We start from the raw sequence: 19,832 nt of genomic DNA, 5'->3' as shown, positions 1-19,832 counted from the left end.
GTACAAAGACACCAAAAAGACAACAGTTAACGTTCATGTTGTGTCAAATCCAAAAATAGATGAAAAAAACTGTTCTCTGTAACTTATGTATTTTACGAAACTAAATATATTTATGCAAGTGTAACAAAATAGAATGGAATGTAAGGGGCATACATACAAATGTCCACAGTGCAGAAAAGCACAGGCTCATAAAAGTATATCGTATTTCTTTTTTCAGGTTTCAACCCAATGTGGGAGGAGACACTGGTGTTCACTGTGCATATGCCTGAGATCACGCTGATTCGGTTCCTGGTGTGGGATCACGATCCCATTGGTCGGGACTTTATTGGACAGAGGACTTTGGCTTTTAGCAGCATGATGCCAGGTAACCCATAATCTTTAGACATTGCGATGTCCCCATAGGGATAGGGCAATATAGGGTAAGATAAGATGCCCTTTATTACAGCTGATAACAGTGTAATCTGCAGTACTCGAGTGCTTCCAGGTGAATGCATACATTAGTGCTATGCATAGCAAACGTATTTGTGTTCCACTCTCGTCCATTGCCACTGATGTACCATTTTGCAGTTCAACCACTAAAAAGTAGCCCCATAGAATAGTTCTAATGTGTCAAAAATGTTGCCTAGATGATATTGATAGTCATAAGGCAATCTGGATATTTTGCACTACGCTGGTGCTTTTAAGGGCCTAACGTACAGAGAAAGAGTCAAGAACACCCGAGTTCACCAATGCCTGAAAACCTAACATAGTTGAGGAAGGTATGTGGGAGACTGAGCACGGACAAACTAGTTTGTCTGAAAGCCCGATATGCCCTGGATAGAGTCAATAGCATGGCACGACTGTTAGGCATGTAACTGGCTACAAATAGTGTTCAGAGTCAGTGGTCTGTTACAATATTTCCCAGTGTCCAAACAGGCTGTTCTATCTCTGGTCCTGCCTCCTGTCTTGTTCTGGCTTTTCTTCCCAAAATCAAGCATTTTATCCAGAGGAATTATGAACTCGAAGGTAGAACAGGCAGCCATCCAATTGGTATTCTTGTTATCCAGGATGCAATTGGGACCTTTTATGATTGTGAAGCCTTTATTATCTATATTTCAGGCTACCGACACGTATACCTCGAGGGCATGGAGGAGGCATCCATCTTTGTCCATGTAGCAGTCAATGACATCAGTGGTAAGGTAGGTACACAAACTATATCTTGCAGATGCTTTAGGCGCATTCTCTGAATGACATATTTAAAGGAAAACATAGGATATTGGGCCATGTGTGCGTTGATTTATACTGCATGTTGTGTCTCCTAAATTTAGAACATCAGATTTGAAGTAAAGTTTCACACTGATCCTTCCTCTAATATTAATGTCATTCGCTTTTAGGTAACTATTATGATGTAATAGTTTTTAACACATGTGGATGCTTATTGAATGTGATAATTTGACCATAACTCAATACATGTGCTCCTTTTCCTCACAGGGGAATCCATAGCATTGACCATATGTGTTTAATACGCTGGATAGGGATGTTGTTTAAGCTAGAGAAAACCCTCTTACCAAAAGAGATGAGGAGTGTCCGCGTGCCCTGTGCCCGTCTGCAGTTCTTTTTGCAATGTCTCCTTCCTTTTGCAGTGTAGTCAGCCTCGATGGAAAGGCCTATTTCCAGACAGGTGAAGCAAACACCAAACCCCGAGATCAGAGAGAAAGCTCCCTGCTCCTCAAGATCGTTGTTTGTGTTTTTTAGAGACATTGCCCCAAGTGGGTCGATGTAAAATTGGCAACATCTTGGCATCTAACACTTTCCAAAAAACGGTGAGAGTAAAGGAGTGGAGTTTCACCAAGATGAAAAAAATAACTTGTTAGAAAAAAAACAAGTACAATTACTCAGGCACTTATACCTACATGTAGGCAAAAATAGGATTTTAATTGGCAAGCGTTTATCTAACGTACCCTTGCAAACCTGAAGCAGTTTCCAGGTATACCTCTGGAAAGATTTGTGAATACACTTTGGGCAAGATGTATCATTGTTAAAAATAGCGATTACCCACAATTAGGTAATCGTTATTCCTAATGTATGAAACTAATAGGACCATATTTACAAGAAAGTGGTGCATCAGCTTGGAAGCACCACTTTTCTTATGCCCCCCTGCTTTCCCATTACAACACCATGTGTGCGCCGTATTTAGAATACGGCGCACCATGGTGCACATTAGGACAATAGCATCAAAGATTTTTGACGCTATTGTGGTACTTTACAGGATTAGCACCACAAATTGTGGCGCTAATCCTACAAAGTAAAGGGATGCTCACTGAAAGTAACGGCTGCGTTATTTTAAAGTCTGCTTTAGGCAGGTATTAATAATGACTCTAAGAATGGTGCAGTGAAATGTTGTAAATTTCACTACACCAGTTTTACGAGCATCCTTGCGTGGCATCACCCCCCTTGCATACATTATGCCTGGTGCAGGTATATTGTGGTGTAAGGGGTTACAAATTGGTGTAATGCATGCTTTGCGTCCCTTCATAAATATAGAAAAGGAGAATGGCAAATTATGCTAATGTGGCGGTAAGAGGCGCTAAGGCCTTGTAAATCTGGCCCATAGAGTTTTGTTCAGCGATTCCTACTGGGTTGTAAATCGACCTGCCTCATTAATTTTAATGAGGTAGGTCACAATTTGCTACCCATTAAGAAATGCAAAAATCATATGGATGGTGGCCTACTGGGATCAGCAGTCGACCATGTCTGTGATTGCTTTTCAGTAAAGCAATGTATATATTTTTAAATGGAGACCATTTTCCTTAAAGGAATACAGCATAGGTTTAAAAAAGAAAAATTAAAAGTTTTCCTTTTATTTTTTAAGAGTAGGGAGTGGTCCGTCGGACTTCTGCCTGCTCTTAAAAAATGTTTTTACAAACATACACAAAGGGGAAGGGGTCCCTCGGGGACCCCTTCCGATTTGCGAAAGGGGTACCACCTACTTGAAGGAGGTGGTAAAATGAGAATGTTTTGCAACCACATTTCGGTCTCAAAACATTCTTACATTCCTCTTCGATTCGGTATTAGAAAGGGATACCCTAAGCACGGCCCTTCCTAATACCGAATTGGTATATATTCACAGTTCCAATTTATGATTCAGTAACGTCACCGAATTGCAATTTGGAATTCATACACACCAAAATGCAGTTTTACGGTAGCAAATGGCCCGATTCTCCGAATCGGCCCGTTCGCTACTGCAAAGATGCTTGATGCATTAGGCGCAGGGACAGTTGCGTGGTGGTATTCGCTAGTTTCATGTTTCAGACTTTTTGTGAATTGGGCCTTGTTTTCTAATAAGTATGTCTTCTGCTGAACCATATCTGCCATCAAACAACGCTAAGGAAATACGCAACATGAGGTGACGCAAAAGTAATATTTTTCACATGGATCTTCTGAAAAAATCTGTGCGAAGTTGGCAAAGGACATTGATGAAGGCTACAAAAAAATACAGCTTCATAAGAGTGAAAACCCTTTGGATTGATGCGGACAAGCTGAAACAGACAAGTTCAAAGTTATGAATTTAGGGTACAGCAGTCTAAAGAAACAGTACATGATGGAGGTGGGTACCCTGAAGCAGAAAATTTACCTAGGGACCTAGGGATTATCCTATTGAATAACTTTAAAATGGGGTAGCAGCGTGGAGAAAGTAAGAGGAATGCTGGGGTGTGCGGGTCAGAAATAACCAGTAGAGGAAATATTACGAAGATACCCTTGACTAGTGAGAGTTCGTTTTCGTTGTTCTGTCTGTTTTATGGAGACATCGGTAAAAAGATAAAAACTGATTAGAGAAGTGAAATCACTATATTAAACCAGAAGTCCAACATTAAATGGCTCTAGAAACATTTACAATTTGGCAAAGAAAAAATATGAGCATGTGATATTTATTATTTTTAAAGTTGTTCAAGGAAGAACCATTTTCATTCGAAGAGCACTACATGAATAAGCGCAGGCCATAAAGATCCAGAAGTTTCGAAGATCCCTACAGTGACGTTCATAATTATTTACTTTCACAAAGACCGTAGTAGGGGGTGCAACAGTTTGCTTTACGGGACAAATGATGATGAAGAGAAATAGCGAACTGAATAAAAGTAAGACGTCTGATAGGCGACATGAAGAAGCGGTGACTTCAATATACGACTCACGACTACAGTTAAAGAATTCAGAAGTAAACTGAATAACCGCCTACTGACCTTACAAACGTTAACATAGAATGAAACCTTTTTAACTGCACACGAATCCGGGTTCGAGTGTAAGTGGTCGTACGTAGTAACTTGTTATACTGGAGTTTTTTACATAACCAGACATTACGACGTTTCTGGCTGACCGAGAACTCTGCAGCTGTTCAATGTGTGATGAAATTAGGTCCCAACAGCTTTGCATTTGTAGCCGACGAACTGTAAAAATCCACAAGAGGGCGCCCAGTGACTGATTAAATTCTTGTTGTAGACTAGCGAAGGAACTATTTTGAAGGCGACAAGTTTAAGTCATTCTTATTTCAGAGTACAACATTATTGCGAATTTTTATTTGAAACCATCGACGATGCGGCCATTAACGAGATGGGACTAATCTACAGTAAAGAGTTATTGAAGAAATGCGTGTATTAATATTTCGTGATCAAATAACGTAAGCCTCCACTTCTCTTCTGTCCTTGTCCAGTTGTGAGGCCAAAGGACGTCACCGAAAAGGGGGTCCTCGTTATAACCCCAAAACAAAAAGAGGGCCCCGAGAAGAGAAAACTAGAAAATAATCAAATATTCACCGGCAGGGTCGGACTGCGACAGAAAGTAGGTCCGGAAACTGAAATGAAAGTATCCCCATTAGTGAATCAGAGACATAAAAGTGACTATTGTTCGTTGTTAAAACGAGCTGGATAAGTGTTTTCCATTGTATGTAACACTGCATTGATTTGAGCTTGCTCCAGGCAGTGTTCGCCAGTGCTTAATTTATGCTTGTTATTTCCGGTGCTGAGCTCCTGCACTTATTTTGGAGGGCCGGTGTTTATTCTTCTGCCTCAAGCATGTGCTACAAGCAAAATACGCATATGGGAAAGGAGGAAGAAGAGAAAAACGAAAAAGCGTCACAAAGGGAGAATGTAGAAAACTGCTAGAGTGAGCTGAAGGGGCAGGGAGTGGCTGTAAATGGATTAAAGAGGCCCGAGATGGCTTCAGGATTACAATGCCTCAGTATTCCCACTTTTAATTGCAGCAGCCGTGTGTTCAAGAGGAGGGCTCTGGGCACTGGCACCTTTTTATTTACAAATTAAGCACTGGTGTTCGCTTTGATTTCAAGGAAATCAACTAAAGAAACCGCAATTGCAATTAACTATTCAAACAGAGCAGCGGTGGTGCTGGAGCCTATTGCTTGATAACTTACCCATTCGTACAACTGACACCAAAATCACTGCATTTTGTGTGCCATGAACTAGTGGTGACTCAGATGGGTTTTTGATAAGAGGAAAAGGACTAGTCATTCCCTGAACATAGGCATAGCAAGTTATTCAACTAGCCAATGTGGGGCACCAATAAATAATACCGACCAAGAGCCATCTTTGTGCCAAGGTGTGGTTTCCACATGAAATTCCGCCCCCACCACAGCAGAAATTAATTTGTTGGCCAAAGCCAGTGCTGAATTTGGGGTGTAGCATGTTGGGCACCTCATGCTGGTTGTCATTGATGACTATTCTAAGTATCTTGACATAAATACTACAACTGCTGATAACTTAATTATGAAAATAGGGAAAGTTATGGTCCCTTACAGAATTTTCAAAGAATTATGACCTGATATCGGTTCATTGTATCAAACCTCAGATATCGCAAATAAATATTCTCATTGTGGGTCAAGTGCACAAAAATAACTCCCAGGTGGGCGCAAGCAAATGGAGAAGTTAAGCAACTTCGAAAAACATGCATTACTCATGCTGCTGGCCATAATCTTGAATGCGCCAGCTATATTTTCCTGAGGGACTACTGCGTGACTCCACATTTAACCACCAAAATGGTACTAGCTAATTTCTGCCACTGACACATACTTTATGATGTGATCCATCGTCATTTTGTCATGGACTCCGGATAGCCCAGATGAAGATGAGATTTTGAACCAAAGAAAAAGATGGAATGAAAAGTGCAGTTGCAGAAGAAGATCAAAAGTTTATTTTTTAAAACCTGGAAAAGTTGTGCTCATCAAAAATATTCACCAATGGAGCTAGTTTAGATTGCCTTTTGAGATCTCTGTTTGGACAGTGGTTAAAGGACGAGTCACTTAAGTCACTGCAAGGAAATACATTGAGAATGTAACACACAAGATGCCCTTCTTCAGGAAATTAGGGATAGGACTTCCGTTTTTAATGATGAATTACTGGTGAGTGATTATTCACCATCATTTGATACCTGGAGTGAGAACTCAAATGTCTCAGAAAGAGGTCAGAAATGTGATGAAACTCAGGCACTGTTGCCTAATTCTGAACTTCATAACAGTTAAGAATTGCCAGGTCAGGACTCTATTATGTCCAACACCAGGGGCATAACACAGGGCCCCTGTGGCACGGGGGGTGCCAAACCTTTAAGCTCTTCGGGGGCCCCCCATTCATCACAAGGCCAGTGACCATCTGTGAGATATGGGAGACTCAGGTGCCCCTCTTTACACTCTGCAGGAGAGAATCACCAGCCATCTCAGCTTTACAGAGACTGTGTTCAATGATTAAATATTTCATGTTTGTGTTATATGGTTTTGTCTTAACTGTGGACAGAGTCTGGTACTGCTCTTGCATGACACCAAAAGCATAAGACCTTGATTCTCCACCTCTTTCTTGGGTTATAATTGTTCCAGTCCCATGACATAAAGTGACTAAATAACTAGAATTGACAGGTGCTTCAGTGGAGACTTCAGGAGCAGCTATGATCAGCTCAGCAAGTGTGGTGTTTATTGACTTACTACCAGCGATGGCCCAGCTGAGGCCAATTATACATGTAAGGCCTGACATAGAAGGGACCTGGCCTGGCAGTTCAAGTTGGTCTGTTCCTCTTGGAGCTGTACTAAGGCTGCTTACCATAAGTCTCTGTCTTGTCTCAGGTGTTATGGTGGGCAAATAAAGGTTAGACCTAATTCAAGTATTCCATGCAACACTCTTTTGAATTCGTTAGTGTGATGCCCCAAGTGGGACAGGCATATCCATAAAATGGGCCTGTGCTCACTGTGCCACTGAAAACAAGCTGCACCCAACCTACAAGATCAAAATAGGCCAATACTGGTTTGGGGTTGCTTCTGTTCCAGTTCGGAGGTGAAATGCCCAGGCAGCGTGGGCTAGGCTGTTCCTGTTGAGGGGGTCAGACCACGTCTGCTTTGAGGATGGATATGCCTGATTAGGAGGAGGCCTGACCTGGTAGTCGAGTTCAGAGGCGAGATGTCCTAGCAGTTTTGGCTGGGATGTTTCCATTGGAGCAGGACCAAGGCTGATTTGCATGAGGCGGGGCATGTATGAGGTGGCATGGTGGACACAAAATGATGGACTGGGATAAGGCCCAGAGTAATTAGCTCTGTCTGAGATTAATTCTAGTGTTCCACCCATCACTGATTTTATATTCACAATAGAATCAAATGATGACCATGATTCTGTGGGTGCACCCAATCCTTTTTAGGTGAGTCTGTCTGGTGCCCCCTTAGTAATCCATGTACATTATAATAATGTTAGCAGAGCAGGGTTGCCCCTGAAATGAAACAGAGCTCTGCCAAGCTTATACGAAATGGACAGAGTCAGTCATATGTCAGACTTCCCATGTGACCTACCACCTCCACTCTTCCCACGTGTGTCCCTCTTTGGCACACATACAAACAGCAAAGTCTTTTTACTTACTTCCCACTGGGTATCTTTGGGAAAAGTCTTTGTTTCTGAACATCAGTAAATGAGCACTGCTAAATTATACTCTGTTTAGTTTCATAACCTGAATGACCCCTGACTTCATTTCAATTCACCCTGCTGTAAACCATACTTACCAACAGGGCCAGGTAGACTCTTTATCTCATCTGTCTTTTTTCCCAGAAGCCTGCTAGCTCCCCTATTACTATGCCCAGCTACCCAGTTTTTATTGCAGAATGGACATTGTGGGCATGAGTGAGAAAGTGAGAATAGAGAGGAGGGAGCGCAAGAGTTGAGGGAAAGAGTGGAAAGAGAGGGATATTGAGAGATGAGCAAGAGGGAGAAGAGTGAAGTAGAAAGACAGAGGAAGAATGGAAAGAAAGAGAGGAGGAAGAAAGAGATGCAGGACTAGTTTGAGCATTTTGGCAGGGCTGCTGTCGGTTCTCAGTGCCTATGCTTACCAATGAAAATGTACAAGTACACTCTACCAATCAAAACGTAGAAGTGCACCCAAAATATAAAGCCATAAGGTTTAATGGAGAGACGTCAATTGATGGTGACTTAAAAAATTATAGTTTTTGATTGGTACAATGCAAATCTGGATTGTCCACAGACACATTTCCCTAATGTCCCACCGTTGATATAACTGTGAGTCCATTATTCATGGGTGGTCACATTTTTTAGGTCACTAGGGAGTTCATTTAGAGCTCCATTCCAGTTTCTTTTTGCAGATGAATGCATCAATATTTTATGGACAATGCCTGTTGATAGGTCACCTTCGATTAAATGTTTTGTGCTTCAACCCTCACAAAATAACCAGGCAGTTGCCTACTCTTTGTACCTTGGATGCAGCACCAATGGCATGGTCCAGCAACATCTAGGCCTTTCTACTGAAGGTTTTAACAGAAGCTCAGCAATCATTCCACAACAAGATTATTGGTTGAAACCACCATGTTCACTGGCGGTTGTATCCTTGTTCAGCGATATTTGGAAAAAGAGTTTGTGCATTCAGTACACTATGGTGATGATACTGGTGTTTGTCTTGATCATAAGACAACCATCACAGTTTATCTTTCTCTGCAGTGAAGCGATAGAGTGCACAGACTCTGAGGGTGTGCCTCATGTACATGAGCTCCTTCAGACCTAAACTAGGATCCCATGGAGGGGAATGGTGGGAATACTGATGCTGCAGCCATGCAAATGGGTTTTAAAAAATGGTCTAGTTGAGCTTTCCTGCTCAACATACACAAATGTACACTTTCCTTGGGATGTCTGAACATTTTTGTTTTAAAGTTGCCTGTTCAATTCAATAGCAGTTCCTGACTGATCCTTATAAAGTCTCAGTTTAGAACTTATTTTTCTGGAGGAACCTAAGATAAACAAAACATTTCCATTCCTTTCTCTCTTACTTCCCCTCCTCATAGCTTTCTTTTTCTCTCCCATCACATCAGCCATCTTTCTTCCTTATTCCTCCATCTCGAGTGCGGTAGGTTTTCAAGTTCCATTTCTGAAATATGAGTGGGCACCTTCCCCTTCCTAGCATGATCTCAAGGAGCACCAAGGATCTGCTCCCTGCTGGGGTTTCGAGCTCTTGCATCCCTAGAGTTACTTTGTTTTTTTTCTTAATTCAAGTCTGATTAGCAATATGGGCTATCTTAAAGATTGTAATCAGACCATAAAGGTATAACCCTCAGGGGTCCAGGTAAGATCCTCCAACCAGAGGCAGTGTTCTAGTTGTCTGTCTTAGCTGTGTTCCAATGGAGTGACCACCATTTTTAGTTACAGATGTGCGAGCAAAGGTTAAATGTTCTGTTCCCTACTAAAGTCTTCTGTGTAAGAGTGGATTGGGGGATATGTGCCAGTTAGCGACTGTCCAACCAGTCCCATTAAAACTGCTTATAGCTGATCTGCAGCAATAGTAAATATTTGACAAAAGGGCATTTGTAGGGTATTTTCATTTTTAGATGTACGGTCCTGTCAAAGTGTTCTGTCGTGTATGGCCGCTATACCTGTGTCCTCTGTTAGCCTAGTATGTAGAGTTCATTGACCTTTTAAAACCTTCGAAGTTACTTTGGGTCTGTAGCCTTTTATTAAGGACACACTTCCTGTTATGAAGCAGGACTTCCTGTTTGTATATAATGGAGCAAGTGAAATTCAGTTTTATCACTTGCATGAAATTAACACGATTATGTGGAGCTGGAATTAATTATAACGCGCTTTACCACATCAGGCCTGGAAGTCCTGCCCCATGACCGGAAGTCTGTACGCAATAAAGGCTGACTCCAGAACATTCTTACAGATAATGTAAGCTTCTCCTACCAGAATTTAAAAAAAAGTTCCTTGGAAGGTTATGAAAAGCAGGGGCTCATGAATGATATATGTACAGGCCTTCACATTTTCAAACAAACGAGAGAGTGATTGTATTCTTCTGGCTATTTTATGTAGAGCCTTATTGCAAGTTGTCTTCACAAAAGAGGTGTTTCTTGTTCTGTTTTCTGTAGTCCAAGTGCCTTGTAATTTCTTTGTCTTCTCTTTCGTGTTTTTAGGTGTGATTTTCTCTCTTTCCTTCCTCCTCAGTGTCGTGTCTGTCTGATTTGCCTTTACTCTGTCTGTTTGTGTTTTCAGTGGCCTTCTCTTTGTCCAAAAGCTACTTTTACAAGCCGAGACTCTTTAGGAGCCTTCCAGGTACTCCCCTCATGTCCCCGGCCGGTGCAGTGAGAACCACGCCAGAACATGCATGTTTTTTTTCCACCAGCTCATCATTAAGCATTTGTGGTTCCTACTGGTATTCTACGACCTATCCACTCATGACCTGGATTGTGACAAGACCTGGCAGGCTTTGTTCGGCCAGTCACAGCCAGAAAACACAACATTTATGAAGCCGATCCAGGATAGACAGATTATAGAGAGATCTACGTCAAGCCCTCGTTGATCCTTAAATCCCGGCTTTTCTTTTCCTTTTCTCCCGTATTTACAAGTGATTGGAATATTTAAAATGCGTTGTTTTTTCCAGAACAACAACCAAACTAATTGGGCTTGTTGGTGTGAAAAAACAACTATTCCCTATTTTGGTAGGCGTTTCAAATCTTTCTCATCTTTAGTATCTCATCCTCTCTTTTCCTTTTCTGGTGACCTTTTTATGCTTTATTTTATGTCTACCATGCATGGTGTATGCCACAGTTTAATCTCCTTTTTTATGTGCACTGGCTTTTTACTCCTCCCTTCACCGTAGTTTACCTTTTGGGTACCCTTTCATTACTTTTTGCTTCCCATGTCTATCGTGTTAATTGCCCCTTTATATCAGTCTATTTTCCTCTTTCTGCCTAGCCCAAGTCTTTCCTTGTTTCTGAGTTTGAAGCCCCCACTTTCTCATGTACCTCTTCCTGAACCCATAAATTTCTCAAATACATGCTTGTTCATAGCGTTATCCATGTTTTACTTACGATTTCCTCTTTTTCTTGCCTCCCTTGCTAACTACCCTATATTCTCATTATCTTCCATTTATGTTCTTGCTTTCTCCTTGTCAGTTTTGCTTTGTCCCTTTTTCTGTCTCTCTCTCTTGTCTTTTCTACATTTGACTCTTTGCCTCTCTTTAATTATGTCCTTATATATTGCCACCCATCTCATTTCCCTTTGCATTGTTTCCTTTCCTCAGCCTATTTATTCCTTGTATACTTTCCCACTTCTATTTCAGTTTCTCTCTCCTTTATGCCTGCTTTCCATTTGTCAATCCAGTGCCTTTTACCCTTTTATTTTGCACCTTTCATCCGCCTCCTATTGCCCATTCCCTTTCTCTCCTTTTGTTTGCCTTCTCCTTTTCTTTTCCCTTGGTCATACTCTTCCTTGCACTCCACAAACCTTTATTTCACTCACCATCTCTCTGTTTCTCCCTCCATACTTTGACTTACATCCTTTCCTTTGTATCTCTCAGTTGCTATCATTCGTCTTTTCTAGTTTGTCAATCAGCAAAACGTTTCTAGATTCTTCTAGAGACAGAGAAAGTCCTGGTTTGCTAAAAACCAGAGACTCCTTTCTCTGCCTGCTTCAGGGAAAGGACAGTTTCTTGCTTTCTTGCGTTCTCATTCAAAGCAGAAATTCTGGATCACCTTCTAAATGGATCTCTCTAACCTTCAGCCAAACTTGCACTGGATTTGGGATCTTGAATCATCACTTTGATTCAAGGTTTATGGTTATTATTCTTATGTTTTTTTTATTCTAAACTCATTCCGACCGGATTTTGCACCTCATAAGGAGTTGTCAACCCTAAGGGAACTTTTGGTTATACGTCACACATTTCATGCACCCACACCTGTTTCTTTATGTGTGTCACATTTTATGTGTTCATTGACAAGAGATTTCTGAACTTGCAATTTTTTGAAATGGTCTTTGATTTCATCACTTAGCAGTAAAGCCAACGAGTATACTTGCCAACCTCGATCAATTGGATTTGGCTGGGTGCTCATGTTGAGACGCCACTGTTCTCGTTAGTCAGGTCCCCCTTGTGCTGGGGTAATGAAGTGGTCTTTGCCTTCAGTGAGTATTGAATCATTCTCAATTGATCACAGGAGCTCTTTCCCCTTAAAATCGGTCATGCTAAGGCTAGTAATTGACATTGTGGCAGCCAGCATACTTCTTGTAATTATCCCTTGCATAGAAGTAGATGCTTCTTCTTACCGCATGCTGTCCATAGTTCTACAAATACGTCTGCCTGCTCAGCCGATATAATGTTAGATATATGCAGATATGGTCAGCTTTTTCATCCAAGTGATATGTAGGTTCTTCAGAGCAAATGCCATCAATTGTAAACAACCAATGCCCTCCTCTCTGGGCCACTACATTGTGGAGCATATAGATATCCGAACACCTCAATGACACATCAAATAATTAAAATATAAAGCAATCTAGCCTCTATAAATTTTAAAAAAATCATTCCTTCCGTATGTAAACCAATATTACTAGGCAACCGTGTATTGAGGGTTTCCCCACAGCAATTAGTTACAAACAGAAAATGCCTGTTAATATAAAATTTCGCTTGGATAAACATGATCTTTTATTGTTTTCAGTCTAAAACATTGTATTTCATCAAAAAATGCCTCTTGACCACAGCTTCTGAACATGTCTCAGTTCTGTGTAATAGAGCTGTGATTGATGGAGACTGTCATTGTCTTTCTCTAATGAGGTGGGTCAAAGAAAGATTGGCTGATTACAATTGCAAACCAGCTAAATCAGTATTGTAATAGCTAATACCCAAATGTAGTATCATTCAAGACTGAATTAAAAAGAGAAGCTGTTTGGCAGATGAAGGTTTACATGGTGTCAGACATCGCTGCCACTTGTGCATCACAATGCAAGACCATACTCCAGTCCCTGATGCATCTCACAACAAAAGACCCACTCAATAGGCAAGGAGTTGGCTTTGATGTCAGTAGGACCATTGAATAGAAAATGGGGTTCACAGTAATTGATGGAAAAACAGTGGAAACTTTATGTTCTCTTTAGGTCCATGCCTTACCATTAACTGTTGAACTAGTACAGTGGGCCTCTCTGCTAAGACAATGATGATGCTATAGGTGGGGATGAGCAGAGGCACAGAGGAGCTAAAGGAGTTCTCTATTGCTGGAACATTTGGAGAGGCAAGAGGGCCAGGTTAAGCTGGTGTAACTGCAGGTTGCTGCAGGGATGTGCAGATATTAGGGTAATGTGTGAGTGGTTCATTGGGTAGAGGCCTGTGAAGTTTTGTGTGGTGTTTTAGAATGTTATTGGAACAGATGAAGTCAGCTTTGGGTTACTATATTAGATGGTGCGTCAAGGAGTTGACGATAATATTTGAGTGATGTTCGGGGTGGTGGATAAAAGCGAGGGGTTAGAGGCTCAGGTGATGCAGTCTGCTAGATCTCTTGAGTCTCTAACCCCTCAGGGAAGGCAGGAAGAAAGGTGGCTAAAGTTTTATGTGATTTCTTCTTTTGTTACTGAGATTTACAAGGAAGAATTTTAGTTACTACATTAGGTGGTGGATCGGAGAGTTTATTGTAATGTTTTGAATGATGCAAAATGTGAATCAGAGAGAGATGACATAAGGTTGGGGGATGCAGCTTGGAGACATAAAGGTAAAATATAAGGTGGTGGTGTTAGTTATGCTCGGTGGAAGGAAGACCAAGGTTTGGTTAGGTATCTAGTGGTAGGGTGAAGGTAAGTAATTTCCATGGTGATAAAGAGTATCACGTATGCTTGTGGGTGGCAACTGATTGCTGTGTGTTTTCAAAAGGTAGCTGTTAAAGAGGGCACAGCGGATAGAATCCCATACCAAAATGTGTTCAGGATAAAGAAGTTGATGTTTATGCTTACATACAGTAATACTGAGTGGAGGAAAGGGTGGATATTGAGTGATGAATTTGGTTGTGGGTGAGCTAGAGAATTCTACATGTTAGTGAAGTCATCCAAGTGATGTAGAAGGCAAGGTGAAGGAGGTTGTTGTGAGACGCGGCAAAGAAGCGGGAAAGGAAATACCTGTGTTCTTCAACAAATCCCTTTTATTTGACAGACATACTTGTGTTCCAGAACGCATTCTAAAGCAGGCAGATCTTCGAAGCATTCCTCACACTCTGGCACAGCAATACACTCTCTGTAGGTGAACACACTCTCTTGCACGCATAAACAAACATATACTGCTCCCATATAAATATACTCACACATAAACACACACACTGCTCCGCTTTATAGCATATAGACACTACTCTCCTATATATGTTTTTGCACACACTCACACATTCTGCTGCTATACTACTGCCATATATATGCACACACGCTTCCCTTTACTCGTTTTCATTCACATACATCTTTTAACAACTCTCACCATACACACACTTCTATCGACATACATTCACAAACACAATGCTGAAATGGACTTATACACGTGTGCACACACGCACACACACACACATACTGACTCTCATATAAACCAAGCTATTTTCAGCCATACTGTGATATTTCTTAAGGTCGCTAGGAGAAGGTGTACTATTTTGTGTAACAAAAAGTATGGCTGCCAAAAAAGGGATACCGGTTAAGGCTACATACCTTGTAGGTAATTTAACGATATGGGGCTAAGTGGGCTGTTAGTGTTATGATGCTTGATGGATGGAGCAACAGTGTAGCGAATTTCAGTGGTGATCATGGAACACTAAAGTTGTGCGGGTTAGGGTGACCCACACTGGTGTGGCTGGTAGTATGTTGATGTAATGGTCTGAGAGGTGCAACTACAGGCAGTCCTAAGGACACCAGATACTGTTTATAGTACAGTATGACTGTGTAATAGTGAGGTCAGCATAATAAAATCGATATATCCTTGGGATGCAGCGGTTGAAATAGTTTGGATGACGTACTAGGTAGCTTATGGGAGCTGTAGGGATAGAATTTACGGATAAGCACAGGATTATTACTAGTGCTTAGAGATGTGAGCTGGTTAGCATGATGTATCTTCATGTAGTTAGGAATAAGAAGTTGCAACTATTAAGGTGATGCATTAGGCAATGACGATAAAGTGGCGGTGAGAATGCTTAGAAAGGTGCAGCTGCTTGAATAAAAAGAAAAAAGTAAAAAAGGAGTTGTATGTAGGGTGATGCATCTATCGGTGATGTAGTCAACTACAGTGTTTTCAATAACAGGACACATCTGAGGAACATCCTTGCATGTCTGTGTTCTCTAGTAACAGACCTTCATTTGGAAGCACTTTGAAATGTCAGTCGGAGACACTGGGCAGAAGGTTATTTTATTACATATGGTACAAACCACTGGAATCGAGGCTTTAGAACACCACCAAGAGCAGAAAGGAATTTCAGCATAGTGTTTCTAGGGAACAGAGGGAACACAAGTGCCCAGAACCAGCAGAAGAGCAAGTATAAACACCTCTTGAAAGAGGCTTGTGGCACCCAAGCAAGGGAGGAGACAGTCAGGGAAGGTGGACTTGCAGGTATGTTTTTTTTTTTTTTTTTCCCATTGGAGTCTATATTTCCATCCAACTTGGAGCAGCTACTTCATGTTTTCTTACTTCCGGCATTCACATCTATTAAATGACTTGTATTAGTCAGGAGGGCTCCTAACAGACTTTACATTGGCTGTATGTACGAAGAAAATATTCTCACCAACGTCCATTTGGGCTTCTTTGATGCACAGCCTTCTCTGGTGTTGCAGACCTTTTCTTAGCCAGTCATGGAGGGTGTCACCAGGATTCAGGTGTTGCACACTTGACCCCAGGATGACATATCGAACATCCAATGTTGTAGTCGTACTCACAGGCCCCCGCGTCTGACAGCTATTTGGAACGTGGTGGCCCAAGACTATAGAGTTCAGGTTTCCAGTGACATGATAACCCAAGGTCATAGAGTTGAGGTTTCCAGTAGTATGCTGACCCAAGACCATAGAGTTCAGGTTTTTAATTTGTCCAAAAGAAGCTCTTACCTGAGCATTGCCACACAAATGGAATTGCTGCATTTCAGAAGTCCAGATTGAATATAACGGAACGATTTCCCTTGCAACATAGGAATCAACATGCAAGCAGCTTTGAGAATATAGCCCAGTGATTAATTCCCAGCTTACAATTAGAAAGGTTGGCAAGTATACTTGGAATGCATACAGGAATGCAGATTTATAATTTATTTTTTATTTTTTTCATTTTCACGGAGTTGCCAAAGACTTCAACCTCATCCAATTAATTGTCTGCATTTAGAGAATCTGTAACACATTGAAATGTATATATGTTTCACAGCCTAGCTGCGATTTTGACTTGCTGTTGTTATTAATGAATTTTCCACTTACAAAAACATGCTTGAAAGTCACAGGATAACTTGTTTGGTAGGAAAACATGATGCCTTTCAGTGGTACATGAGCAGTCAAATGCAGGTTCTATAAAGCTTCTGATCACAAACAGCGGGTTGTGCGTAAAAAGCAAAATAATTAGGAGCAGGTGAGATTATTATGTTATTTCCCATTTCCTCATTTCATTTGTTTTGTATAAAAGGCTGACAATCCATTTTCTGAGAATGTCTAATAGGTAGTGTGGTAGTGTTTTTCTTCTTTGAGTCAATTTAAACTGAAGTTTGTCTGTCTTAAAAATGATAACACTTACGTGATCTTTTCTTACAAGAAATTTTAAATTAGAAGGGGTGACTCTAATTCCGCTGGACCCCGGATCCAACTGGTATTTTTGAGCCGAACCTGGCATCTGACTGGTTCCAGTGAAATAAGTCTGAATGTGTTCACGTCATCAGATGACACCTGGACAGAGTCAGCATTGCCTGTGTGTTGTCTGCTTTCCGGTCTGAGCAACAACAGGCAAGCAGTGATGGGACTTTCGTATTTTCACCTCCAGCTGTGGTCAAAGCAAAGACTTGATTTAAAGTGGCGTCCGCCCTTCTTTTGTTTGAGTAGCATCCTGGCTGAGAGCTAGCTGGAGCTAAACCTCTAGATGCCAGTACAAGTGAGGGAAGCAAAGGCACACAGCTTCACAAGAACTTAAGCGAAACTATGATTTGGAGGAAGGAGTTTTACTTTGTTCAGTCCCTGTTTCGCAGAACCATGCCTGCAGTATAAGAATGCTAGATGTATGGTCAGATACATGCATTGTTACACACATAAAAATTGAAATAGCTATATATATATATATATATAAATGTTTTTAATTTCATTGTTTTATATTAGTGCTCATAACAATACAGGATGTCAGAGCGCTTTACATCGCACACACACATTTTAGAGATAGTAAACCATTCATGTGTGTAAAGTACAGAATATTTTACATAAAACAATGAGTATTACAAGGTGTAGGAGTCACGTATCGTCCATTCTGGTAAGCATTTTATCTAAAGAGTGTATGGTCAGGAGAAACATAAAGTCATGATTTAAAGCAGAATGCAAAGGTTGAGGTTAACTGAATTAATAAGACTTTTTTACTACTCAAAGGAACCCTTCTTTGGAGTCTTAGAATAACGACAGATTAAGAAACAGATGGTTCTAAACCATTGCTTGCAGGTTACATGAACTCATTGATGACAGTTAATAGTTCACTATGCTATATTAAAAGAAAGACAACCTCTGAACTGAATTAACAAAATGATATGTCAAATGCAGTAACCCACTTACCTATCTACATAACAAACAAAAATATGTGTTTTGTACACAATATGCTTTGAAGCAGGCACAGTAAGCCTCTATGCTATTTTATGAGTCAACATTATGACTAGACAAAAGACAGATCTCCCTAGCAACTACATTAACCACCAGAGTCATCTTACCACTATCCCCCTAAAATGTTATGACACACAAAGATATCTGCAACAGGTGGCTTAATCCCTTGAGATATTCTAAAATACAACCGATCTGGGATCAATTAAGTAAGCCAGAGCAGATTTAGTCTCTGATTACAAGTATTGGTGCCATTTATGGCACCTGAGAAATTATGATACCACTGGGTATGTTATTTATCTGGTGTGATAAATAGCATCTATTACGAGTTTGTGGGGAATAACAAGCTTATTTGGTATTTAATGCACCACAATCAGGCTTGTACGTTAAATACCGTATGCTTTTCCCTGGCTCCGTTTTGGCAGGTTTGACCTGCCAAAATTTATGAAGGAGTGTGTGTTTTTATGTTTACAGTGTGTAGTTTTTCTTTTGGGCATTATTTTTATGCACTGACATCAACCCAGTACCAGTGGACTCTGTACAGTGGAATGAGCCTTGATGAATATAGGTCCTTTGTTACTGCATCTAGTTTGCTGCATTTTATAAAAACACATGGGGGCAGATTTATGGAAAGCGGCGCTGCCCCGACTGCAGCACCACTTTCCCTGCGCCCCTTAGCACTCCCTAGCGCCACCAAGTGTGCAACATATTTATGGAAATAGCGCTATTGATGTACTCTGCAGGACTACTGCCAAAATATTGGCGCTACTCCTGCAGAGTACATAGGGCCCAAATTCTAAAGAATGGAAACCCCCTTTTAATGCCCGCTCTTGAGGAGGCACTAAAAGTGCCATAAAAAATAGAGCAAGGAAATCTCATAGATTTCCTTACGCCATTTTTCTGGCTGACCTAACGGGGGAACGCCCCCTTTGCATTCACAATGCCTAGCTCAGGCTTAAAGTAGTGCACATGGTTACAGAGTGGCAGAATGTGTGCATTGCGCTACCCTGTAAAGATGGCGTGGGGATTTTGGCCTCGGTGGGCCACATTAACGTAAAAAATAATGACGTTAATGTGGCACAAGGTGGCGCAAGGGCATTATAAATATGCTCCTTTGTCTTTGCAGGGTTAATCATTACCTCGCCTATCCCTGTAAATGGGTGGCAGATACTTTCCACAAAGCAGGAGATGACCACTTGCTACACCATTTCTGATGTTCCTCTCTCATTTAGAAAGCTGAGCATTGCACTATAAATATCCGGATGTCCAGCCCCAAATGCAATGCATAAGTTGTGGAAATGTAATTCCAGGGCCCAGGCATTTCAGGCCAGTGTGATCAGCACCACTCCCCTTCCCTATCAGCACTGTCAAATACTAAGCATCACAAAATAAAAGAGTGATGTTTTGGATTATTTCAGTTATTTCAGGCCAAAGCAAGCTGAAAGGATGGCCTTGACCTGCTGGTTTTACTGTGTTTTTGAAGTACGTTAAATTCTTTATTGATAAGCACAGCTCAAACATAGACAGGCAGCGCCACTATGTGGTAAACTATCTTAAATAAGTGCCAGTGTTTAGGAATGAGTGCTGATACTTGGCACCTGCAAACACTGGCACAAATTAAGTTCTAACTAAATGAGCCCTCCTCTTATATCGACCACGTCACAAGTTCACGTCACAAGTTCACTGCCACAGTAGAAACTGTCTATGCTTTGTGTCCCAACCACTGAAACTCAAGCCTAAATGCCATGTTAAACAGCCACTCCACTTGCAGCTAGA

General features: G+C 41.1%; 1 protein-coding gene across 1 annotated transcript in view; it reads left to right on the top strand.

The window, feature by feature from the left end:
* Nucleotides 1–19,832, top strand: part of PLCH2 (phospholipase C eta 2) — a 1,343,524-nt gene that overhangs the window by 1,291,190 nt on the left and 32,502 nt on the right. The window contains exons 21-22 of the mRNA XM_069240985.1: nt 218–364; nt 1,099–1,178. Coding sequence (XP_069097086.1) covers nt 218–364; nt 1,099–1,178 — 227 coding nt within the window. The remainder of the gene's footprint in view (nt 1–217; nt 365–1,098; nt 1,179–19,832) is intronic.

The sequence above is a fragment of the Pleurodeles waltl genome, chromosome 6, assembly GCF_031143425.1.
Source record: "Pleurodeles waltl isolate 20211129_DDA chromosome 6, aPleWal1.hap1.20221129, whole genome shotgun sequence".
NCBI lineage: Eukaryota > Metazoa > Chordata > Amphibia > Caudata > Salamandridae > Pleurodeles > Pleurodeles waltl.
This window is presented reverse-complemented; position numbering and strand designations above follow the sequence as displayed.